At 38.5% G+C, this 20,107-nt stretch overlaps 1 protein-coding gene across 2 annotated transcripts; it reads right to left on the reverse strand.

The window, feature by feature from the left end:
• Positions 1–772: 772 nt before the first annotated feature.
• On the reverse strand, positions 773–18,144 carry kbtbd8 (kelch repeat and BTB (POZ) domain containing 8). 2 transcript variants are annotated; one of them, XM_063067944.1, is made up of 4 exons: positions 18,085–18,144; positions 14,516–14,723; positions 12,587–13,704; positions 773–5,412 (listed from the first exon to the last, which is right to left on the reverse strand). In XM_063067944.1, the coding sequence occupies exons 1-4, from the start codon at positions 18,098–18,100 to the stop codon at positions 4,949–4,951; spliced, it is 1,806 nt and encodes a 601-aa protein (XP_062924014.1). In that variant the 5' UTR covers positions 18,101–18,144; the 3' UTR covers positions 773–4,948. The 2 variants fall into 2 exon arrangements, with proteins under 2 accessions (XP_062924014.1, XP_062924015.1); XM_063067945.1 differs by having other exon boundaries at positions 14,622–14,723; positions 18,085–18,105.
• Positions 18,145–20,107: the final 1,963 nt, after the last annotated feature.

Below are 20,107 nucleotides of genomic sequence, written 5' to 3' on the forward strand. Positions count from 1 at the left end.
TTCTTTTTGGCCCACTGAAATCAGCCTAACCATCCACTACCCATTTGCATTAAAACTACATTAAACCCACTATCTTGGTCTTCCCACATTCTCATAAACCTCCCCCAAGTTCTACCACTCTCCCACACAAAGGTAATTTTGCAGTGGCCAATTAACTTACCAACCAACAAACCACCTTTAAAATCTTGTAGCACGCTGGCCTTCATCAATCAGAGCACTGTGTAGGAGTTGCGACAGCACATTACAGTAGTACAAGTCATTGGTGTGACCACACGTGGAGTACCGTGTAGTATTTTGGTCACACTGTTATAGGAAAAGATAAACTGTAAATTCGAAAGCATGTTAAGCTGGATCTTTATTCCTTGGAAAGCAGGACCGGGGGACAATCATATAGAAGTGTTTAAAATGATGATAGGTGGATGAATACTCCATGCACCTCCTCCATCCAACTTTGTTTACTGCACGTGAATCTGTGCCCGACCTTGGCCCTAGGTGTAGGGGCAGGCATCATACCTTCTATATTTTCAGGGTAAAGTACCTAGCACGGAGGGAGAAGAGGGGAATGATGCTGAAATATGGAGTGATCCCTGCAGAAAGCTTGAGGAGGAAGGACGAAACCGATGGTGTGATTGTGTTGTTTCAGATTCCAGCATCTGCAGTCTCTTGTGTCAACACACTATTGATATACACACTAAACTCCATTTTTGATATTTTTAATATTTATATAATATCCATTTTTTATTACTATGGCAGACAAAAGATCTGAAGTAGTTAAGGAATAAAAAAAACCGTATACAGAATTGTATTTTAAAAACAAGACAAACTTCATCCTTTAATCAATTTATTTCAAGAATATAGTCTCATTTCATTACAAGTCACAGTACTTTAAACTACAGTACATGTATCAAGTAAATCAGCTTATCCTGTCTGAACACCAATTCCAAAGCATCCAAATCATGTGCAAGTACAGCTAGATGCCATTTTACATCTCCGAATTCAAGTCATAAACCTGAACAGACATTTCAAGTCACAAAAAAGTTTAACTATAGCTAAATCTTTGCACACAATGGAATGAGTAGCTTTGACAACTGAACAAAAACTACAACTACAGGGCAAATTTCTAAATTCTACAGGTGTTTTACAAAAACGCAGTATTCAACTTCACAAAATCAGAAATCAGCTTTGTAATTTTACAATGTAAGCTAGATAGGTTGAATATCATATGGTGCAATAAGCATCACTTGCTGAACCAATTTCAGTTAACTGCAGGTTAATTTAATTCTCTTCCCCCCCACCCCCAATGTTGATATCCTCTATAAATAAAGATTGTCCTAAACAGCAGCAATTTTTTTTAATTTAGAACAAATTTCTGAAAATTAAATATTTCACTGTATACTAGTTTCTTACACTTAATGCAAAACTACCTGGAAAGGTGCTTTAAAAAGTTTGCAGTTACCAAGTTGTACAGTGGTTAGAATACACAAGATTCAAGCTAAGCAACCCTATAATGAAAATTTTATGAATCAAAGGAAATAAAGGAGTTTGAAATCTCAGGATTTCTGTGGTACTGTGCATTTTCAGAGTTGTGGTCAGCTTCATCTACAACTTCTGTACACAATGTTATACATAGAATGTTGCTACCAACAATCATTTTTCCAGGACCTTCATTATTGCTATTAATCTAATGTTATATGTAGCACTGTTTATCTAATGCTGAATGTGGGGAATATACTAAGTTTTGACACTTTAATTTCAAAATGTAGCTGCCATTTTTATATTTCTGTCCAAAGAAGCAATTCATATTTCCTTCTTTAAGATGTGGTTTAATTAAAAATACAGACAGGACTACACCTATAAGAGCTTCAAATAATTGAAGCCCTAGAGTAGAAACTGATAGCAGTATTCAGAAGTTATGTAATTTAAAAAATATAAATATCAACTACAAGGTATTATTCCCTTTTAAGATGCATAATCAAAAATATTATCTTGGTGGCCCATGTAGTCACTTATACCATGTCAATTTGAAATAACTTCTGAGACTAATCAGGGGCTAGCTTACTAAAAGTATGAATGCTTCACGTCCAACTGTCTGACAATTGGCACTAGTTGTGCACAGTCAAACATTATATCTACCATTCAAAAGCAAGATTTTGTTAAATCTATCTTTGCCATAGCTCTGGAATTCACAGTTAATACCAAGATAATAAAAATTGAATGTATTCCTGCCAACACAAAATAAATTCAAAATTTCACTGTAGATGAAATATTAATTCCACTTTGGAAAAATTTGTACCATATGGACTTAACTTCAAATTTGCCATTTAAGCTGGAGCTGTTCCCATGACCACTGTACTTCTAAGGTTGGAATCTATCACACCTGCAACTTGATTTCATGCTGCATACTTTGAGCTTAAAAAGGAAGTCCACACTGTACATCAGATTTCAAGTATCTACCAAGAGTGTGCACATCATCTAAAATGAAATTATATTTGTACACCTTATTCAGTAAACAACAAGCAAAAACATGTCAACTGCTCAGAAATTCTCAGTTTAATTGCAAGTGATTGCATTTTTCAAACTAAACTGTAGAGGATGCCTTCTGGGCAATTGGGTGGAAGATATAATTGGGTGGAAGAGATAACTGGATTTCATTTCCTGATGCATTTAATTGCTTTCATCGGATTGTGTTGAGTTATCTGGCGTTCTCATTATTTTAGGTGATTTTGCCTTTGCACTTCAGCCATGAAGAATTTACCGCTAACTGAATTTAAAGATACTTGAAAGCTTAGACGCTACAAGTTGACAAATTGAGATTCCTGTACACTAGAACTTTCTGCCCAAAATATCTAGTCCGTTAGAAATCAATCATTTATGACAAATGCAATATGCAAAATCTCTACCAAGAAAGTTCAAAACAGTGTGGTTTCTCAGAATTTGAAAGCCCTGGAGTTAAGTACCTTTTTGAAATAAATTTGACACTGAAGAGCAAGGGTAGAGTTTGGAACCAGTTGTGCAGTTTCTGCAACTCCAACATGCTTCCTTGGAAGATATTAGTGGCATTTATTGGGTGCAGTCGATTTGTAAACTATATACATGCTTTTCCATTAAGTTTTAAAGATTTTGCATGTTTTGTGAAGTACAAAAAACATTGTTACAGATGCACTGACCTCCACTTTAGACTGTACAAGTTGGTTATAGTGATTCAACCAAATGAAGGAAAGTTTTCGTAATTTACTTGTAAGCACAGCTTGTTAGAAATCACCTATTTTCTGAAGGAATAATGTTGAAGCAGGCAAGATTTAAAACTTAACATCTAAGAATGAACTGTGCTAAAATAGTGCAAGTGACATCTAAAGGTGGTTGACATTTGTAGACTCAATTGCATAAGAAACAGTTCAACCAAATTCACATTTCACTCCTTCAGTAATTGAAAGATTAGTAAAGGATTATTTTTCCCCATAGTATCTACTGACTTTTAGATTAAATAGTCATGGTCTTATTACATAAAAGGTTTCTAAAAAAATACAAATTGGGTTCTGCCTAGAGTTAAGTTGTAAAATGCATATTGGGTCACTTATCTCCCAATACATACATCTGCTTTCCCTAAATGCCCAGTGACATGCAGATTCAAGGGGCGTCACCAGGTAAAATTTAATTTCAAAGAATGAAGTTAGAACCAATTTAAGAATTTAACATTTTTAGAAAAATGGGAAGGGTACCTTGTTATTTGTACCCATTAAATAGAAATGTGTGTTATATGTATTGATGAGCAGAAAGCAGATGGAATTAAAATAAGAGCAAAGTAAACTATTAAGACAAAATAATCAATATGAAATCAAATCAAGGGAGGAATGATTTATGCAAGAGCCAGTTCATTGAAATTAGGTGGCATAGTTCACAAAAAATTTCAAGTGTACCAGACAGGAAAAAGATGCACTGCAAGCACAATATAAAAAATACACTGCTCCGTGGAGGTTCCTTTTTTTTTTAAAGATTCTGCAGTAGCCGAGGTGGATTGAATATTTTGGGGAACAAAGAAAAAACTATTTTATTCAATTTTACTTTATTCCAGCTAACAAATGAACCATATTGAATGCCTTGGCATAAATCTAATTGCTGCAGTTCCATTCTGCTACAGCAAAAATGATCACAACACACAGAAACCATTTATATCTGAAATACATTTGATAGTCCTCTTCCAAAACGATCTTCACCTTCCTACTCTCCTAGAACTACATACTGTTACGACAAATGGTAAATACAGAGTAGTTATTTTCACTTCAAAAGTAGCTAGGAACTGTCACTTGTTAACTGAACATTTTTAGTCTTCAAAGTGTCAAGATATGAAATTTTCATTTCTTAAGACTATGAAAGGGCAGGATGAGAAGAAACATGATCGCTATTCTCTGCGTGGATGCAGACTTCAAGGTTTGACCCCAATAGCTATAAAGATTTTTCTATTAATGCAGAAACCATTCCTTCCCATTAAGATCCAGCCAAACTATCTTCACTTTCATGTCAAGTAACTAAATGCAAAGCACTCAATTCACAAATACAGATACAAAATTAATAGCATCTGTATATCTTTAAATTTATACCCGTATCTTAAAGGCTTTAGTTTTTCCATACCATTGGGCAAAGCAAATTCTTACTGACAAGCTGAATTTTGCCTGTTAAGTCTGCATAGTTTAAGATTGCCAGACAATGGACAACTGCTATACAATAAGAAATGCCATTGAAAAAGCCAGATTTAAAAAAAAATAATCCAAGTAATTGCACTTTTATATTCCCCAGCACCAGTGAAGTTAGTAAAATTGATTAGAAAACTAAACTTTTGAACCAGTTCAAAAAACACTGCTACTTTCAAAAGCACCCATCCGGTTTCATCAGTGCTTTTAAAACAGCCATTTTCCTTACACATTATTTCATGCAAGCTGCCAAAAGTAAATCAAAAAACTTTCTGAAGACATTGTGGATAAAGTTTGGCAACAACACATTCAAAATGGCGGCCAAGGTCCCACAGTTTATCAGGTGACTCATACACTTTCTTCCACTGATCAGATTCTTCATCATACTGGTACAGAGAGTTCTTGCGACTTGTACGGAAAACATGCTCCTCCACCACGACTTGTGTTGCTCGTACAAAGAGATGCAGTTTGTTAAGGAGCAAGAAGAGTTTAATGTAGGGATTGGTGGACTGATCTAATGGGAGATCCTTCTTCCGTATCCATTTATTAAGTTGGATGTCATAAGCTTCTACTGTAAGCATCCGCTGATGTGCTTTACAAATTCCTGCTACATAGTAGATTAAATCATTGCAGACAGCTGATAATCCTGCAGATCTAGGCACACTCATTGGTGTCAGACAACCCCAGTAGTCTTTGTGAGGGTCATAACACAGAAAAAATTCCCCTAAAACAAAACAAATTAAATTGTTTAGACTTCATGTCAAATTCATGTTTCTCACAAAATTGAAGGTAAATATTCAGTTGAATGAGATTGTCTGACTCTTAGTGTATTACCCTCCATCAGAAACTATACAACATTAGGAAGGATATGGAAGCATTGGAAAGGGTACAGAGGAGATTTACCAGGATGCTGCCTGGTTTAGAGAGTATGCATTATCATCAGAGGTTAAGAGAGCTAGAGCTTTACTCTTTGGAGAGGAGGAGGATGAGAGGAGACATGATAGAGGTGTACAAGATAATAAGAGGAATAGATAGAGTGGATAGCCAGCGCCCCTTCCCCAGGGCACTACTGCTCATTACAAGAGGACATGGCTTTAAGGTAAGGGGTGGGAAGTTCAAGGGGGATATTAAAAGAAGGTTTTTTACTCAGAGAGTGGTTGGTGCATGGAAGGCACTGCCTGAGTCAGTGGTGGAGGCAGATACACTAGTGAAGTTTAAGAGACTACTAGACAGGTATATGAAGGAATTTAAGGTGGGGGCTTATATGGGAAGCAGGGTTTGAGGGTCGGCACAACATTGTGGGCCGAAGGGTCTGTACTGTGCTGTACTATTCTATTACCAATCAGCCTAATGCATGAATAAAGAAATTTAACTAAAAACTGCACTGCTGTGGTGATAGCACAAATGTTTAATCCCAAACTCCTGAACTCAATGGTGCTGTGGAGCTCGTGCGATGTGAACTCTATATTCTGGGCATTTATTTCCTAGTGTCTAATTTCAAAGATGTGGGAGGCAGTCAGTAAGCACCTGGCAGCAGCTCATTAAGTTTCAGTTGGGTGACGGAGGACGTTGGGGGTGGGGTGTGGTAGCGGGGCAAGAAAAGCCATTCATTGTGAACTATGTTTAGGTTTTTAAATATGCAACATACCAATTCACAAAAATCCTATCCCAAAGTTCTAATAATAACTAGCACCCAGTTTCTCAGTCCTGCACCACAAGAAGTATTCACATCACCATGTTGGTCAATTTAATAAGCAGATTTGTTGCAGAGAAAATATGAGGGTTAAGTTTTTCCAACTAAATATATAGCACAAGGATGAGTTACAGATAACCATAAAAGATCAACACCTCCAATAAGTGACATTTTGGCATCATCAGGTTATTCAATAAAGTACTGTATGATAATCAAAAATCCTGCGTGTTAAAAGTTTGCAGAATATTGCTAGTTCAGTTGTCTGCTCCATTAGCTAATTTACATCACAGCCTATTGGTAAAGTAAGTGTGCCCTCACCAGTCACATTTTTGTGCTTTTATTTTTAAAATGTTACTGAGAGTTTCAATTTCTATTAACTGCAAAAGTTGAAATGCAAAAAGTCAAATGATAAAAATTAACCTTTAACAAGAGTGGGAGATGGAATGAAACAAATGAACAGTCATTTTTAAGTGATCCAAATTTTTGCAGGAAATCAAAGTAATATATGTAATTATGAATTAAGCTTTTAAAGCCATCCACTAAAATTTACTAGAAAACGAGAGACTTTCTGTATCAAATCAAAGCAGTAAATGGGAATAGAAAGAAAATCTCATTCCTTCAGGCTACATCAGGAAATGGAGAAAATAGGGTAACATTAAACACAAAGGTAGCATACACAAATGATTTCAAAGTAACACTCTCCTATCTTCCAAGTCCCACAAAATTGCTAATTATATAATTAGTAGCTCACTGATGCTTCAGCCAAGAAAAGTAATTCTGAATTCTGTTATAAACACTGACAGACATCTCTCCTCTCCCGGAAGTTCCGGTAGTCTCCCGCAAGTTCCGGGAGTCTCCTGCATATTAATAGTGGCTCCCCGATGCCCGCAAATTATATACAGTATCACGGAAATCAATTTTTTTGAGAGCGAGCGCGAGTGCGCCATGACAGAGTGTTCCAAAAAATATAAAACATACATCACCCCAGATTACACTAAAGTGTACCCCTGCCTAATAGGGATCAAAAATAATGACAGTGTTGCTCACTGCGCTGTTTGCAACCGTGACTTTACTATTGCCCATGGTGGGTTAAGACTGTAAAAGACATGTTGAGGTGAGCTTAACAGGTGTCATTCGTTCATTAGCATAGCTAACGTTATTTAAACTAGCTGGCCAGCTGCTCAGGAGCTACTCTGTTGCAGACATCCCACCTCTCCCAGAAGTTCTGGGATTCTCCCACAAATTGATGGTGCTACCTCCCTGAATTGAGTTTTTGCAGGGTAGGATGTCTGCACTGATATTCTGAGTGTCGCTACATAGGTAACCAGAGATAATAAAAGTATGTGTCAATAATGGTATTGACTGAGGTGTCAGTCACCAATGAATAAAGACTCATGAAATTATGATATTGTAGCCATTAGTGAGACTTGGTTGCAGGAGGGGCAAGGCTGACACCTCAGTATTCCAGAGTTTTGCTGTTTTCGATCCAACAGAGCAGGAGGGATTGAAGGGAGTGTAATGGCATTACTAGTCAGGGAAAATGTCACGGCGGTGCTCCGGACAAACTGAAGAACTTGTCTAGTGAGGCTTTATAGGTGGACTTGAGGAGTAAGAAAGGTATGATCATGTTCATTAGGCTATATTATAAACCATTTAGAGGAACAAATTTGTAGAGACTGCAAATTTTTGCAAGAAACACAAGGTTGCCATAGTAGGTGATTTTTAACTTTCTACCTATTGACTGGGACTCTCAAACTGTAAAAGGGCTGGATGGGACTGAGTTAGTCATATTCAGGAAAGTTTCCTTAATCAGTAAAAAGAAGTCTCAATGAAAGAGTGTGCGACACTCGATCTGCTATTAGGGGATGAGGCAAGGCAGGCGATGGAAGTTTGTGTATGGGAATATTTTGCATCTAGCAATCACAATGCCATTAGTTTCAAAGTAGATAAATGGAAAAGGTAGGTCTGGTCCGCGGGTTGAGATTCTAAATTGGAGAAAGGCCAATTTGATGGTATCAGAAAGGATCTGCAAAGTGTGGATTGCAACAGGCCATTTTCTGGCAAAGGTGTACTTAGTACCTTGGAAGCCTTCAAAAGTGAAATTTTGAGTACAAAGCTTGTATGTGCCTCTCAGAATAAAAGATATGATAACAGGTTTAGGGAACCTTAGTTTTCAAGAGATATTGAGGCATTGGTTAAGAAAATAAAAATGCATAGCAGCTATAGGCAGATAGAAATAAATGAGATACTTAGAAGGAATGCAAGAAAACACTTTAGTAAAAGGAGGGTTAAAAGAAGGCATGAGGTTGCCCTAGCAGACAAGGTGAAGGAGAACCATAAGAGATTCTACAGATACATTAGAGGCAAAGCATTGCAGGGGACAAAATTGGTCCACTGGAAGATCAAATGGTAACCTACATGCAGAGCCAAGAGACGAAGGAGATCTTAAATAGTTTTTTTGCATCCGTAATTACTCAGGAGACAGTCTATAAAAGTTAGGCAAAGCAGCAAAAAGGTCATGGACTCTATACAGATTACAGAGGAGGTGGTGTTTGTTGTCTTGAGGCAAATTAAAGGGGATAAATCCCCAGTACATGACGAGGTGTTCCCTTGGATCCTGTGGGAGGCAAGTGCAGAGATTGTAGAGGCCCTAGCAGGGATACTTAAATCATCCTTAGTGACAAGTGAGGTGTAGGAGGATTGGAGGATAGTTAACGTTTTTCCACTGTTTAATAAAGGCTCTAAAGAATTCACAGGCCAGTGAGCCTGACACAAGTAGTTGAAAAGTTACTGGAAGGTCATCTAAGGGACTGGATATGAGCATTTGCATAAACATGGACTAAATAGGGATAGTCAGCATGGCTTTCTGTGCAGCAAGTCACGTCCAATCAGGAAAATTGAGGAACGCAAGGCAGGGGATGCTGTCAACAAGGCATTTAACAAGAACGCAAGGCATTTAACAAGGAAGGTTGGTCAAGAAGGTTCAATCACATGGCATTCAAGATGAGGTAGTAAATTAGACTAGACATTGGCTTTGTGGGAGAAGCCAGAGTGTGGTAGTAGAAGCCTAGAGTTCACAGCAGGATCTGGACTAGCTGGAAAAATGGGATGAAAGTTGGCCGATGGACTTTTAACGTAGACAAGTGCAAGGTGTTGCACTTTGGTAGGACCAACCAGGGAAGGTCTTGCACAGTAGGGCTCCATATAGCATACTGAGAAGTGCAGTAGAACAAAGGGATCTGGGGATACAGGTGCATAATTCATTGGAAGTGGCATCACAAGTAGGTAAGACATAAAGAAAGCTTTTGGCACACTGGCCTTCATAAATCAAAGTATGGGATGATACAAGAGATGGGATGTTATGTTGAAGTTACACAAGACGTTGGTGAGGCTTAATTTGGAGTATCTTGTGTAGTTCATCTACCTACAGAAAAGATGCAAATAAGGTTGAAAGCACAGAGAAAATTTACAAGGACGTTGCAGGGACTGGAGGGCCTGTGTCATAAGGAAAGATTAAACAGGGTTAGAACTTTATTCCTTAGTTCATAGAAGATTGAGGGGAGATTTGGGTGGGACAACAACTAGAGGTCATGGATTACGGGCAAAAGGCAAAAAGTTTAATGGGAACACGAGAGAAAACTTCTTCGCTCAGAGCATAGCGAGTGTGGAATGAGATGTCGCTCAAATTCAGTGTTTAAGAGCGGTCTGGATAAGTACATGGACAGTAGGGGTATGGAAGGCTGCGAGTCCAGTTGTAGGTCAATGGGAATAGGCAGTTTAAAGATTGGCAGAGACGAACTGTTTCTGTGCTGCATATTTCTATGATTGACTCTCACTGACTAGCAAGAACAGCTTTAACAGTCACGTTGATACAGTGCAGCACCACAGCACTGAGTTGGCTTGGAAAATTTAGTTCACCTTAAAGGATATATACTCAATAGCCAGCTTGTTAGACACAGAAATAAATCTGGTGAGGTCTTCTGCTGCTGCTGCTGTTTTGTAGCCCATCCACTTCGAGGTTTGATGTGTTGTGTATTCAGAGATGCTCTTCTGCACATCACTGTGGTTATTTAACTTGCTGTTGCCTTCAAGACAGCTTGAACAGTCAAGCTATTCTTTTCTTACCTTTCATTAACAAGGCATTTTGTCCACAAAACTGCTGCTCACTGGATTTTTTTTTATATACCATTCTCTATAAACCCTAGAGCCATGGACCAATACCATTCAGCAAGGAGTCTGGGATCCCAGGTTGGGGAACCACTGCTCTAGAGGTCGTTGTGCGTGAAAATCCTTCCAAGGTACTCAAACCACCCCGACTAGCACCAACAATGATTCCATGGTCAAAGTCAGTTAGATTACTTCTTTTCCCTATTCTGATGTTTGATTTGAACAACAACTGAGGCTACGTCCACACTAGACCAGATAAATCCATAACCGAAGCTTTTTCTCTTCGTTTTGACCCTCCATCCACACTGAAACAGCATTTTCCTCCCCCGAAAACGGAGCTTTTCAAAAATGCTCTCGAGTGAATAAATCTGAAAACGCGTAATGGCCGGTGTCGTGTGTACGGGGTAACCGACTCTTTCTAAAAACGTTGTCATGACGTGCCGGAACAGATGGTGGTGGCAGTGCGGCATTTCATCGTTTTCTTGAACGCAACCTCCAACACCACAACGACAATGGCGGACGGCTTCATGCGTCTGTTGTTTACTTTGCCTACGTTAATTTCAACCCCCCCACACAACCTAGTAATTTCAGACCAGACAGCAACGAGACTGAAGCCAGAAGAGTTAGAAATGTACTCACCCCAAGTACTTTGACCCATAACTTACTGAATAAATAAGTATACTCACTTTGCCCTGTTTTCTGTCCTTGCTTGTATGGAGGTGGTTTACCTATTTATGCAAGTACTTCTCTAACAATAGATGTGTAACAGCCTAATGTAACACTGTACGGAAATACAAGATAACACTGATGCAGACATGTTTTATACATTTAACAAGGTGCTTTATTAATGTATTGCTTGTGCAAACATTCAATTGTCACTACTTCCAAAATGTCATTTTTAAGTAGTAGCTTATGTTTGGCATAGTCGTGAAAATGTTAAGGCCAAAAAAGGAAAATTGTAAGTTTCACTTTTACTCAGGTAAAAATAAAATCACTTTTGCCCAGTAACTCGTTTTATTGCACATGTTAAATACAGCAAAGTAATACAGAAAGACATGGCAAAAGTAAAGGCAAACAAATGAGGTAACAGCAAATATCACTTTTGCCCAGTAACAAGCCTTACTGCATTTAGTTGTAACTGTCATCCCTTTCATCGGTGAAGAGACTATGGCTGTAGGAAATGTTTCCAGGGTGACCCCTCTGTGGGAGTGGGGAAGATGTTGGTGGGGCCAAGTGGCTGTGAGGCTGGTATTGTGGTGGTGAAAAGTACTGGGCAGGCGGGGGGGGGGGGGCATCATATTCCTCATCATTGCAAATCCCTCTGCAACAGAGTTAGTCATTTTTTCAATGTTCGTCGTTAGCCGGGTCATACTGTCCATGAACTCCCTGTCGGTTGCCTCCATACGCTCCAATATTTGTTTTTTTAGTTTTAAAGTCCTCCTGCACAAGAGCCAACAGCTGTCCGTCAGTTGGCAATTTCCTTTTAAGTTTCTCTAGTCTGTAACTAGACAAACGTACACCAAGTCTTTCACGGCGAGATTCCACACCAAACATGTCGCAGCCATCACCTGTTGCTTGGTCCAAACTGTCAGAGTCGGGCGTACTCGTCGAAGCCGGTGAATTCTGTAGATGTGTCCTGCACATGCCCAGTAGGAAGAGATTCGCCCAAATACCCGTTTTAATGTGGACGGAGGTATTTTCAAAAATGCCTGGTGTGGGCACCTATTGTTTTTATGTGAAACCGGCGTTTTCAAAATTATCTGGTCTAGTGTGGACATAGCCTGAACCTTTTGACCATGTCAGTATGACTTTTATGCAGAGTTGCTACCATATGATTGGTTGATTAGATATTTGCATTAATGAGGTACACAACTGTGCCTAATAAAATGGCCATTGAATGCATTTCTACCAGCTGGCAAAAGGAAAATACAAATCAAAACAACCCACTACAGTAATCATAATTATTGGAACATAGTACACTACATATTGAATGGTGATATTAATACAAGAGCACAATAAACAAAACACTCAACCTTACCTTGTAATACATAGATATTATCCTGATGTGCCACAGCAGTGTGAAATTCCATAGCAATAGGCATTGGGCAGACAGCTGTCCAGCAATTGTCTCTGCTATCATAGCACTCCACTGATTTTAATGCATTCCGTCCATCACCTTCATACACCCGACCTCCAATTGCATATATTTTGTTACAACAATAAACTAACTTGCACCCTATTCGCGCCCTTAGCAATGAAGCTCTCGGTAGCCATCTATTTGCTGCATGGTCATGCATCCAGAAATCACTTTCTGCTTTATGATCTATAGAAACATCACTGTTACTTGGTCTGTAACCTCCTGCTATGTAAATGTCATTATCAGGTGATACCAGGATTCCCACCTCCCTCAAGTCATTGGGAGGTTTGCATAATTTGAAGACTTCTCCTGTGACAATATCTAAACAAGGCACAGTTTGTTTCTTTCCTGAGTGTTTGTTGGCAGCTTCAAAGCAGATAATCATCTGTGAAGCAGTCATACCAAGTCTTGGCCTACAGCCATCAGCTCCTTCGCTATTTCCATCTTCCGGGGAGTTTCTAGCCATAGCCTGTGCAAAAGTGCAAGGAATTTTCTTTAAAAAATTCTCATCCATCAGAGGTACACGTATACATTTGGCAAAAATGTCTGCAAGATCTGGCTCTCTTTTGTTCCTATTATGATTGAGCCACAGAATTATGCTTTCAAAAACATGCTCTTCCTTTTCTACATTTAAGTCATCACTGTTTAGGATGCTCATGAGCTGGTCTTTAGTCAAATGGAGGAATTCTTGCTCTTTGGCAACGCACAAAATTTTCTTTCTAATGTAATCTTGGGATTTCTCTTTTAACTCCTTGTGTCCATAAGCATCAGCAAACATGAAAACCCCAATAGAATTCTGCGGATCCAGTCGGCTGATCATGTACTGGGCACACTGGTCCTGCAAAGATGGAATTTGGAAGAGACTAGCAGCTGTGAAAAGAGCTTGTACATTGATCTCTGTTAATAATATTCGGGAAGTATAGGCATAGTCCAACACCAGCCTCATTGCATCTTCTTCCACTCCCACAATTCGCACTCTTTTCTGTGTGCTCTCTGTAAGGCCACTTGTGAACATAGACCTATAAAATTGAAGGTCAAACAAATTGAACTCATTTTAAAACAAGTTTTATCTACATGATATTAAGCATTATAATGCCATATTTTCATACAATACCTAGCAATTAGGTAATTTGTGGAAAATCAAAGCAAGAAACCATAGGTAGCAAAGATCTGATCAATGTTATTTATTACTTGGGCACTGAAGGATTTAAGATGCCCAATGTGTTTAGCTCTTTTGAACTATTTGAGAAGTGGGAAACTAAAATTAGATCTGAAAGAGTTTCAGTGTTACACTGGGATAGCTTAACATAGGTAATTATGTGCCAGTGAGCCTCTTTAATAACAAAATATTAACCAATAATAAAAATTGACAGCTAAAATTCCAAGTCTTAACCATCTTACTCAAAAACTTTATGAACGCACCCAGAATTATATAGAACCAACATGATCAATGATTACTGTAAGCAAAGAACTTTCAAACTTCTAGTTTGATCAACAAGTTGAAGATTCCAATGAAGCAAATTAAACTTTTCCATTGATTATAGCATAGCATGATTACAGTATAGCAAGACAAATGAATCTTTGTAACTATGCTCCAATTTAGCTCCTTATAATATTTAACTTGGAAACTCGAACAACTTGTTCATTCACTTGCATATCACTGGAACACATTACACCAGCTCCAAAAGTATCTTTAATTAAAACTTAAACTTTTCACAACTTAGCTCAGATTGAATAAAGTTTCACTACTCTTTTGCCACTGCTTTGATACGCCATAAGCTGATGTGCAATATTAGTATGCAACTAGCTACCAAAACAGCAAAAGCGTACCTAAAGTAAGGACTAATTGCAGCGAGAACATTTCGGTGACAGGAAAACGTTTTTCCATGATCTACCTCCACCACAATGTCTGTCAGCTGCTGTTCATCGTACATACGTTTAAGCTGCTGCAGTATGCAACATGCATGAGAAGGGTCCATCCCGACATTCTGGCTTGGACTTGAAATTCCATTGTGTCCCAATAAAAACTTGTTCAATTCTGTAAAAAGACACACATACTCATTGCTTATCAGAAAAAGTTTTAAAAACAATCAGCCTCCGATTTAAACCCCTAGAAATACATTTAAATATCAATCTACAGTGTACCCAAAATATTAAGCTGTCTTTATAAAATTCTGACAAAGATAGATATGCATTTCAGCTGCTTTTGTTTAATCCCAGAACACAGGCAGAAAGAATGTTACAATTAATACATTTTCCTCAAGCCTCAGCACAAAATCAAAACCCAGCTGAGCCAAGCCAATACTCAATAGTAAAAAAAAGTAGAAAATGCTCAACTCAAAAGTTTAGTCTTAACCTCATTCTTAGGAGCTGCTGTACATTTAAAGATTACCAGAATAAAATACACTTCCATGACATCACCCATGTAAGAAATGCCAAGGTAAAAGATCTTTACTGTGCTGCAGCAATAGCTATGTGACAACCAAGTATTTCAGGGCAGTTTAAATTCAAGGCATACACTGTTTTGATCTGTATGCAAGGTTAAAAAGAAGCTTGATTTGAAAATACTTTATAGGGAGCCACATTAAATGTTGATTTTACTTTAAAAATAAGACAACAAATCAAAATATTGCATATTTAGGGACCCATCAATTAGGTAAGGAATGTTGCATTGATTGAATTAATGCTGAAAATGAGTCGATTAAATAGCATAAATAATTTTAGGATTATTGCTTTGCAATTTGTAATTCAAAAAGTATCACAAAAGGGAGGAGATTTTACTACTGAATCAAATGCTGAATTCAAAACTAGAAATGGAACAGATTGCCCACATTTCAACCTCAAAACATTGCTAAAGATCAATACTTTTAAATGAGGATATACATAGCAACAATTTTGCCTATAGCCAAGCATCACAGTTCACTAAGTCATGACCAGGTGTAGTTTTGTTTTGACATGGTTGAACTAGAAATACTGACAACATTAAGGAAGTTTCTCTGCATATATGGACTATCCCTCTTTGTGGAACAAAACCTAATCATTTAACAAATGTCACATACTGTACCAGTCATACAGAATCATGTGCCAGAGATTCGAAACTGCAATGACTGAAATAGCAAACCAAAGACTAATTTCTTCCAAAGATCTGCTTCAAATACAAATATGTCCAAGAATCAAGACCAATGTTCATTATTCTGGTCAAAGACAAGCAAACATTCTGTTGATCAAAAACTTCAATGCTTACGTCCCATCTCTCAAGAACATAATTTCCAGATTCTATCTGGGAGACAAAGACAAGTTTCAGTGCTTGGACTTCAAATTCATTAACCTTGCACCAGTCTCACTTATTCCTGCCACAAATTATTTCCAAATCTGACACAAAGACATCCAATTTCTTTTCACTGTGCTTCAATTTAAACAAGATATTGAACAGTCAGACAAAAGGTGTCTAAATTTCATGACAAATTATGAAAGACTCAATTTTATTTAAAGATGACTATTTCAGCTTTTAACGTTAAAGCAAATATTTACAGGACCTATATAAAAATCCAATTCATATTGCTTAAGCATCCAAATCTTTTATGCAGAAAGCAGGTAAAGGGTAAAAAAACAAAAGATTTGGAAATCAGAAGGAGTTTATATAGATGTGGAAAGGGAGGCTAATAGAATATCCAGTAGTGCTAGAAACAGAAGCCACAGCAAACCACTTCCCATCAACTTGAGAATATTTCCACCTTTTTCTTTTCTGTTGGTAGAATCAAGTTGTAAGAACATAGAAGCATTAATAGGGATAGCAATTCAGTCAGACTGTGACAGATCCTGCATCTACTCTACTTTACTGCTCAATTCCATAAGCGTACAATAATCTATTAGTGGAAATAAATTTTTGGGTACTTAAGGAGTGTCAATACATTAAAGATGACTATACAACTGCACAGGTGTGTTTGTAACACCAAGGACAATGATTTTGCACCCTCAATGGTGCATGGGGGGGATTTCTGCTTTTCCAATATTTGCCATCAAACAATGTAAAGAATGGAAAGATCAAGACGGTAATAAAATGGAACCAAGCACTGTTCATGTTCCAGTCCAAACTGAGTTTTGTCTCAAATAGTCATGAAGGAGCAGAATGCAGATGAGAAATATAAGCATCAAATATAAATCTTTTGAGGAGACCAAAAGTTATAATGAAATAAAATTTAATACAGGTTAAGATACCCAAGTTTGAATCTGGTCCTGTGTTGAGATTATAGTAGGAGTTAGGCAAGGTTAATAAACATTTTGTATAGTTTCCTGAAGTGAACATTTAGAGGTATGATCAAATGAATGCAGAACCATGTAATAGAAAATACTGGGTTATGAAATAAAAGTACTTAAAATACAAGCACCTGTGACAAGAAATCAAGATCAAACAGAAAGAATGCATAAAATTTGAGAAAAGTGCTTTGTTATAACTAGTCTTGTGAAAGGATAAGAAATTCAGGCCTGGAGTTAACTGAAAGAATCTTTCAATATTTAAGAAATGATTAGATCAGTGGATAAAACTGATAAGGAAATACACTAACGTCAACCTAATTTTTCAACCAGAGTTGAATGCTACAATTCTTATAAATGAGCTGACCAAAATAAAGTATTTAAAGATATAGTATGCTCCATTAACCACAATTCTTTCTATAACGTCTCAAACATTCTCAGGACAACTGCTAACAATATCCAAAGCAAATGAATCCCATTCAATATGGAGTCAGTTAGTGCCCATCTTGTAAACATTGATCTTGGAGCTGCAGTACACGTTCTTGAATTAACACGGAGCTCACCAAATTAAAGATGAATTACAGTTTACATCTTCCGCGAAATACAACCTGCTGCTCACACAGACATACTTCTGATCATTTTCAAATTACTTGATTATTTGGGAAGTTATTTTTAATTGCTAAACTTCACATTTTAAAATCAGAGTGAAGGAACTAACACTCTCCAGCAAATGAACTAATGAAGTTTAAAGTTGGTCACTATTTAGTGTAATACAAAAGAAACCCTGAACAAAACACGCTAATTCTCGAAGTAAAGGAACAGACAAAAGGTGGAAGACTCCACAAAAACAAGGGTAGCGCCAGTGAAGTGATTGAGTAATGAAAGGCAAAAGTCCCCAAGACGTCTCATCTGGAGTCCAGATCTCGGACCCCTGGCATGGGGCCTACAAACCCTCACCCTAGCCCCTCACTGACCCCACCTCTGTTTCCAAGCTTGCCCCCGCCTCTACCACATAGACACCGCGATCGCGCTTCGGCACCGGCTCCCAACACGGAGAACGACGACACCCAGTCTCCCCCCGGCGTCCGCCGCACAGCCTCCTGCTCCCACAGCACAAGAAACAGCAGCAACACCACAACACTAACCCGCTGCTGCAGCCATTCTACCAGCTCGAATGACGGCAGCAGCCGCCCCTTAACCTTTTGTGGCGACCCAGCCGCAGCCAATCACTTGCTGCCGCCGCCGCGCGTGCCCCGGTTCGCGCACGCCCCTTCCTCGTGCGCGCGCCCCCGCCCAGCCACCCTGCGGTGCACGCCGGGAATCCGGGATCGTGCCCTGTCTCGTCGAGGCAGCGTTCTGGACTTCGACGGGAGGGTTGTCTGCGGTCTTCTTAGCTCAGCTTGCTCTCCGAGTACAGCCAGAAATTAAACTTAATTACCGTGGAAAAAAACAACAGGGCTAATTATTAAATATCCTCAATCCAAGGTCTTGAGGACAGAGGAAGAGCTCTAAGTGTGAAATGTGAAAAGATTGCATTGCTGGGGATAGGGACCAGAAATATTCTTTCGCAATTTGCACAGAGTTGCGAAAGAATATTCTGACTGTTGGATTTCGGCTCTCTTTGCTGATGAGGGAAAAACTGACAGGGCTGAGTCCACGGTGCTGTGGAGAGAAGAGGAAGAAGGTGTGGAGAAAGCAAACCGGAGAAGCTTTAGTGATCGAATCAAAAACGAGAAAGACTGCAGATGCTGGAAGTCCGAACAAAACACAGAAAATGCTGGAGGAACTCAGCAGGCCCGAAACGTCGACTGTGCTCTTTTTTTTTCCATAGATACTGCCTGGCTGCTGAGTTCCTCCAGCCTTTTGTCTGTGAAGCTTTTGTGATAGGAGGTTCAATAACTGCAGTGGAGTGTAGCTTGTCTTATCTGTTGCCATAGAATGATTCCATGATGTGTCCATGGTGCTTGGGTCATTTGTATCACTGATAAGACACAGAACATTCTGACAAGAAAGATGAAACAACATGGTGCATTTTGCCACCAGAGTTAAGGACTAAAAAAGATGAATTTCTTAAAAATTTTAGAAGCTGAGAAAGAGAATAAGTAAACTCTAGTAAGTAAATTATTAAAGGATTTGACTGGTTAGATGTGGGTCAGGTGTTTCTCATTGCAGAGTGATGAACGACCAGGGGGCGCAATTCCAAAATAAACATTAGGCAACATGAGATATGTATGTGTATGTATAAAATAACCAAGAAGTTAGTGAATCTTTGGAGTTATCCAGAGATATCTGGCTCAGTTGATGTCCTCATTCAAAGCAGAAAGAGTTCTGAACTTTCAGGAGTTTGAAGGATATGGGTACTTTGCATGAAAATAGTGCAGACTTTTATGAATACAAAACAAACTTGAAGAGCTGGGGATCTAGCTCATGTTCATCTTGTATGTATAGAACAAAGTAAAGTCATTGTCTCCATATGCTGTCTTGAGATTCATTTTCTTGCAGCCATTATCAGGAAAACAACAGAATAAAATAGAATCAATTACACATAAAAGCAATGACTCAAACAACAAATGTGCAAAGGAAGACAAACTATTAAAATAAAATAAAAAGGCAAACATCTTAGGGACAGTATTAGCCCATTCAGCCCCTTGAGTCAACTCTGTCATTCCATCATGGCTGATTTATTATCCCTCTCAACTCCATTTGCCTGTGTTCTCTCCATAACCTTGGATCCAATAACTTGGCCTCCACAGCTGTCCATGGTGATGACTTCCACACATTCACTATCTGGCTGAAGAAATTCCTTCTAAATGGATATTCCTCTAGTCTGAGGCTGTTCCCACTACTCTGACACTCCCCCACTACATGGAGACATCTACTCTGTCTCGGACTTCCAATATTCAATAGGTTTCAATGAGATTACCCTTCATTCTACTAAACACCAGTGAGTACAGGCCCAGAGTCATCAAGTGCTCATCATACATTAACTCTTTCATTCCTGGAATCATTCTCATGAATCTCCGGACCTTCCCCAATGATTACACATCTTTTCTTAGATAAGGAGACGAAAATGCTCACCACACTACAAGAGCAGTCTGAACAATGTGTTATAAATCCTCAGCATTATATCCTTACTTTTATATTCTTGTCCTCTTGAAATGAGTGCTA

The sequence above is a fragment of the Mobula hypostoma genome, chromosome 15, assembly GCF_963921235.1.
Source record: "Mobula hypostoma chromosome 15, sMobHyp1.1, whole genome shotgun sequence".
Taxonomy (NCBI): domain Eukaryota; kingdom Metazoa; phylum Chordata; class Chondrichthyes; order Myliobatiformes; family Myliobatidae; genus Mobula; species Mobula hypostoma.

Bases quoted from the DNA above. Each gene is read 5' to 3' on its own strand.
- kbtbd8 (XM_063067944.1), bottom strand. The intron at 13,705-14,515 runs GTACGCTTTTGC...TCAATTTTATAG, and splicing joins GCAATTAGTCCTTACTTTAG to GTCTATGTTCACAAGTGGCC. The intron at 5,413-12,586 runs GTAAGGTTGAGT...GTTTTGTTTTAG, and splicing joins TAATATCTATGTATTACAAG to GGGAATTTTTTCTGTGTTAT.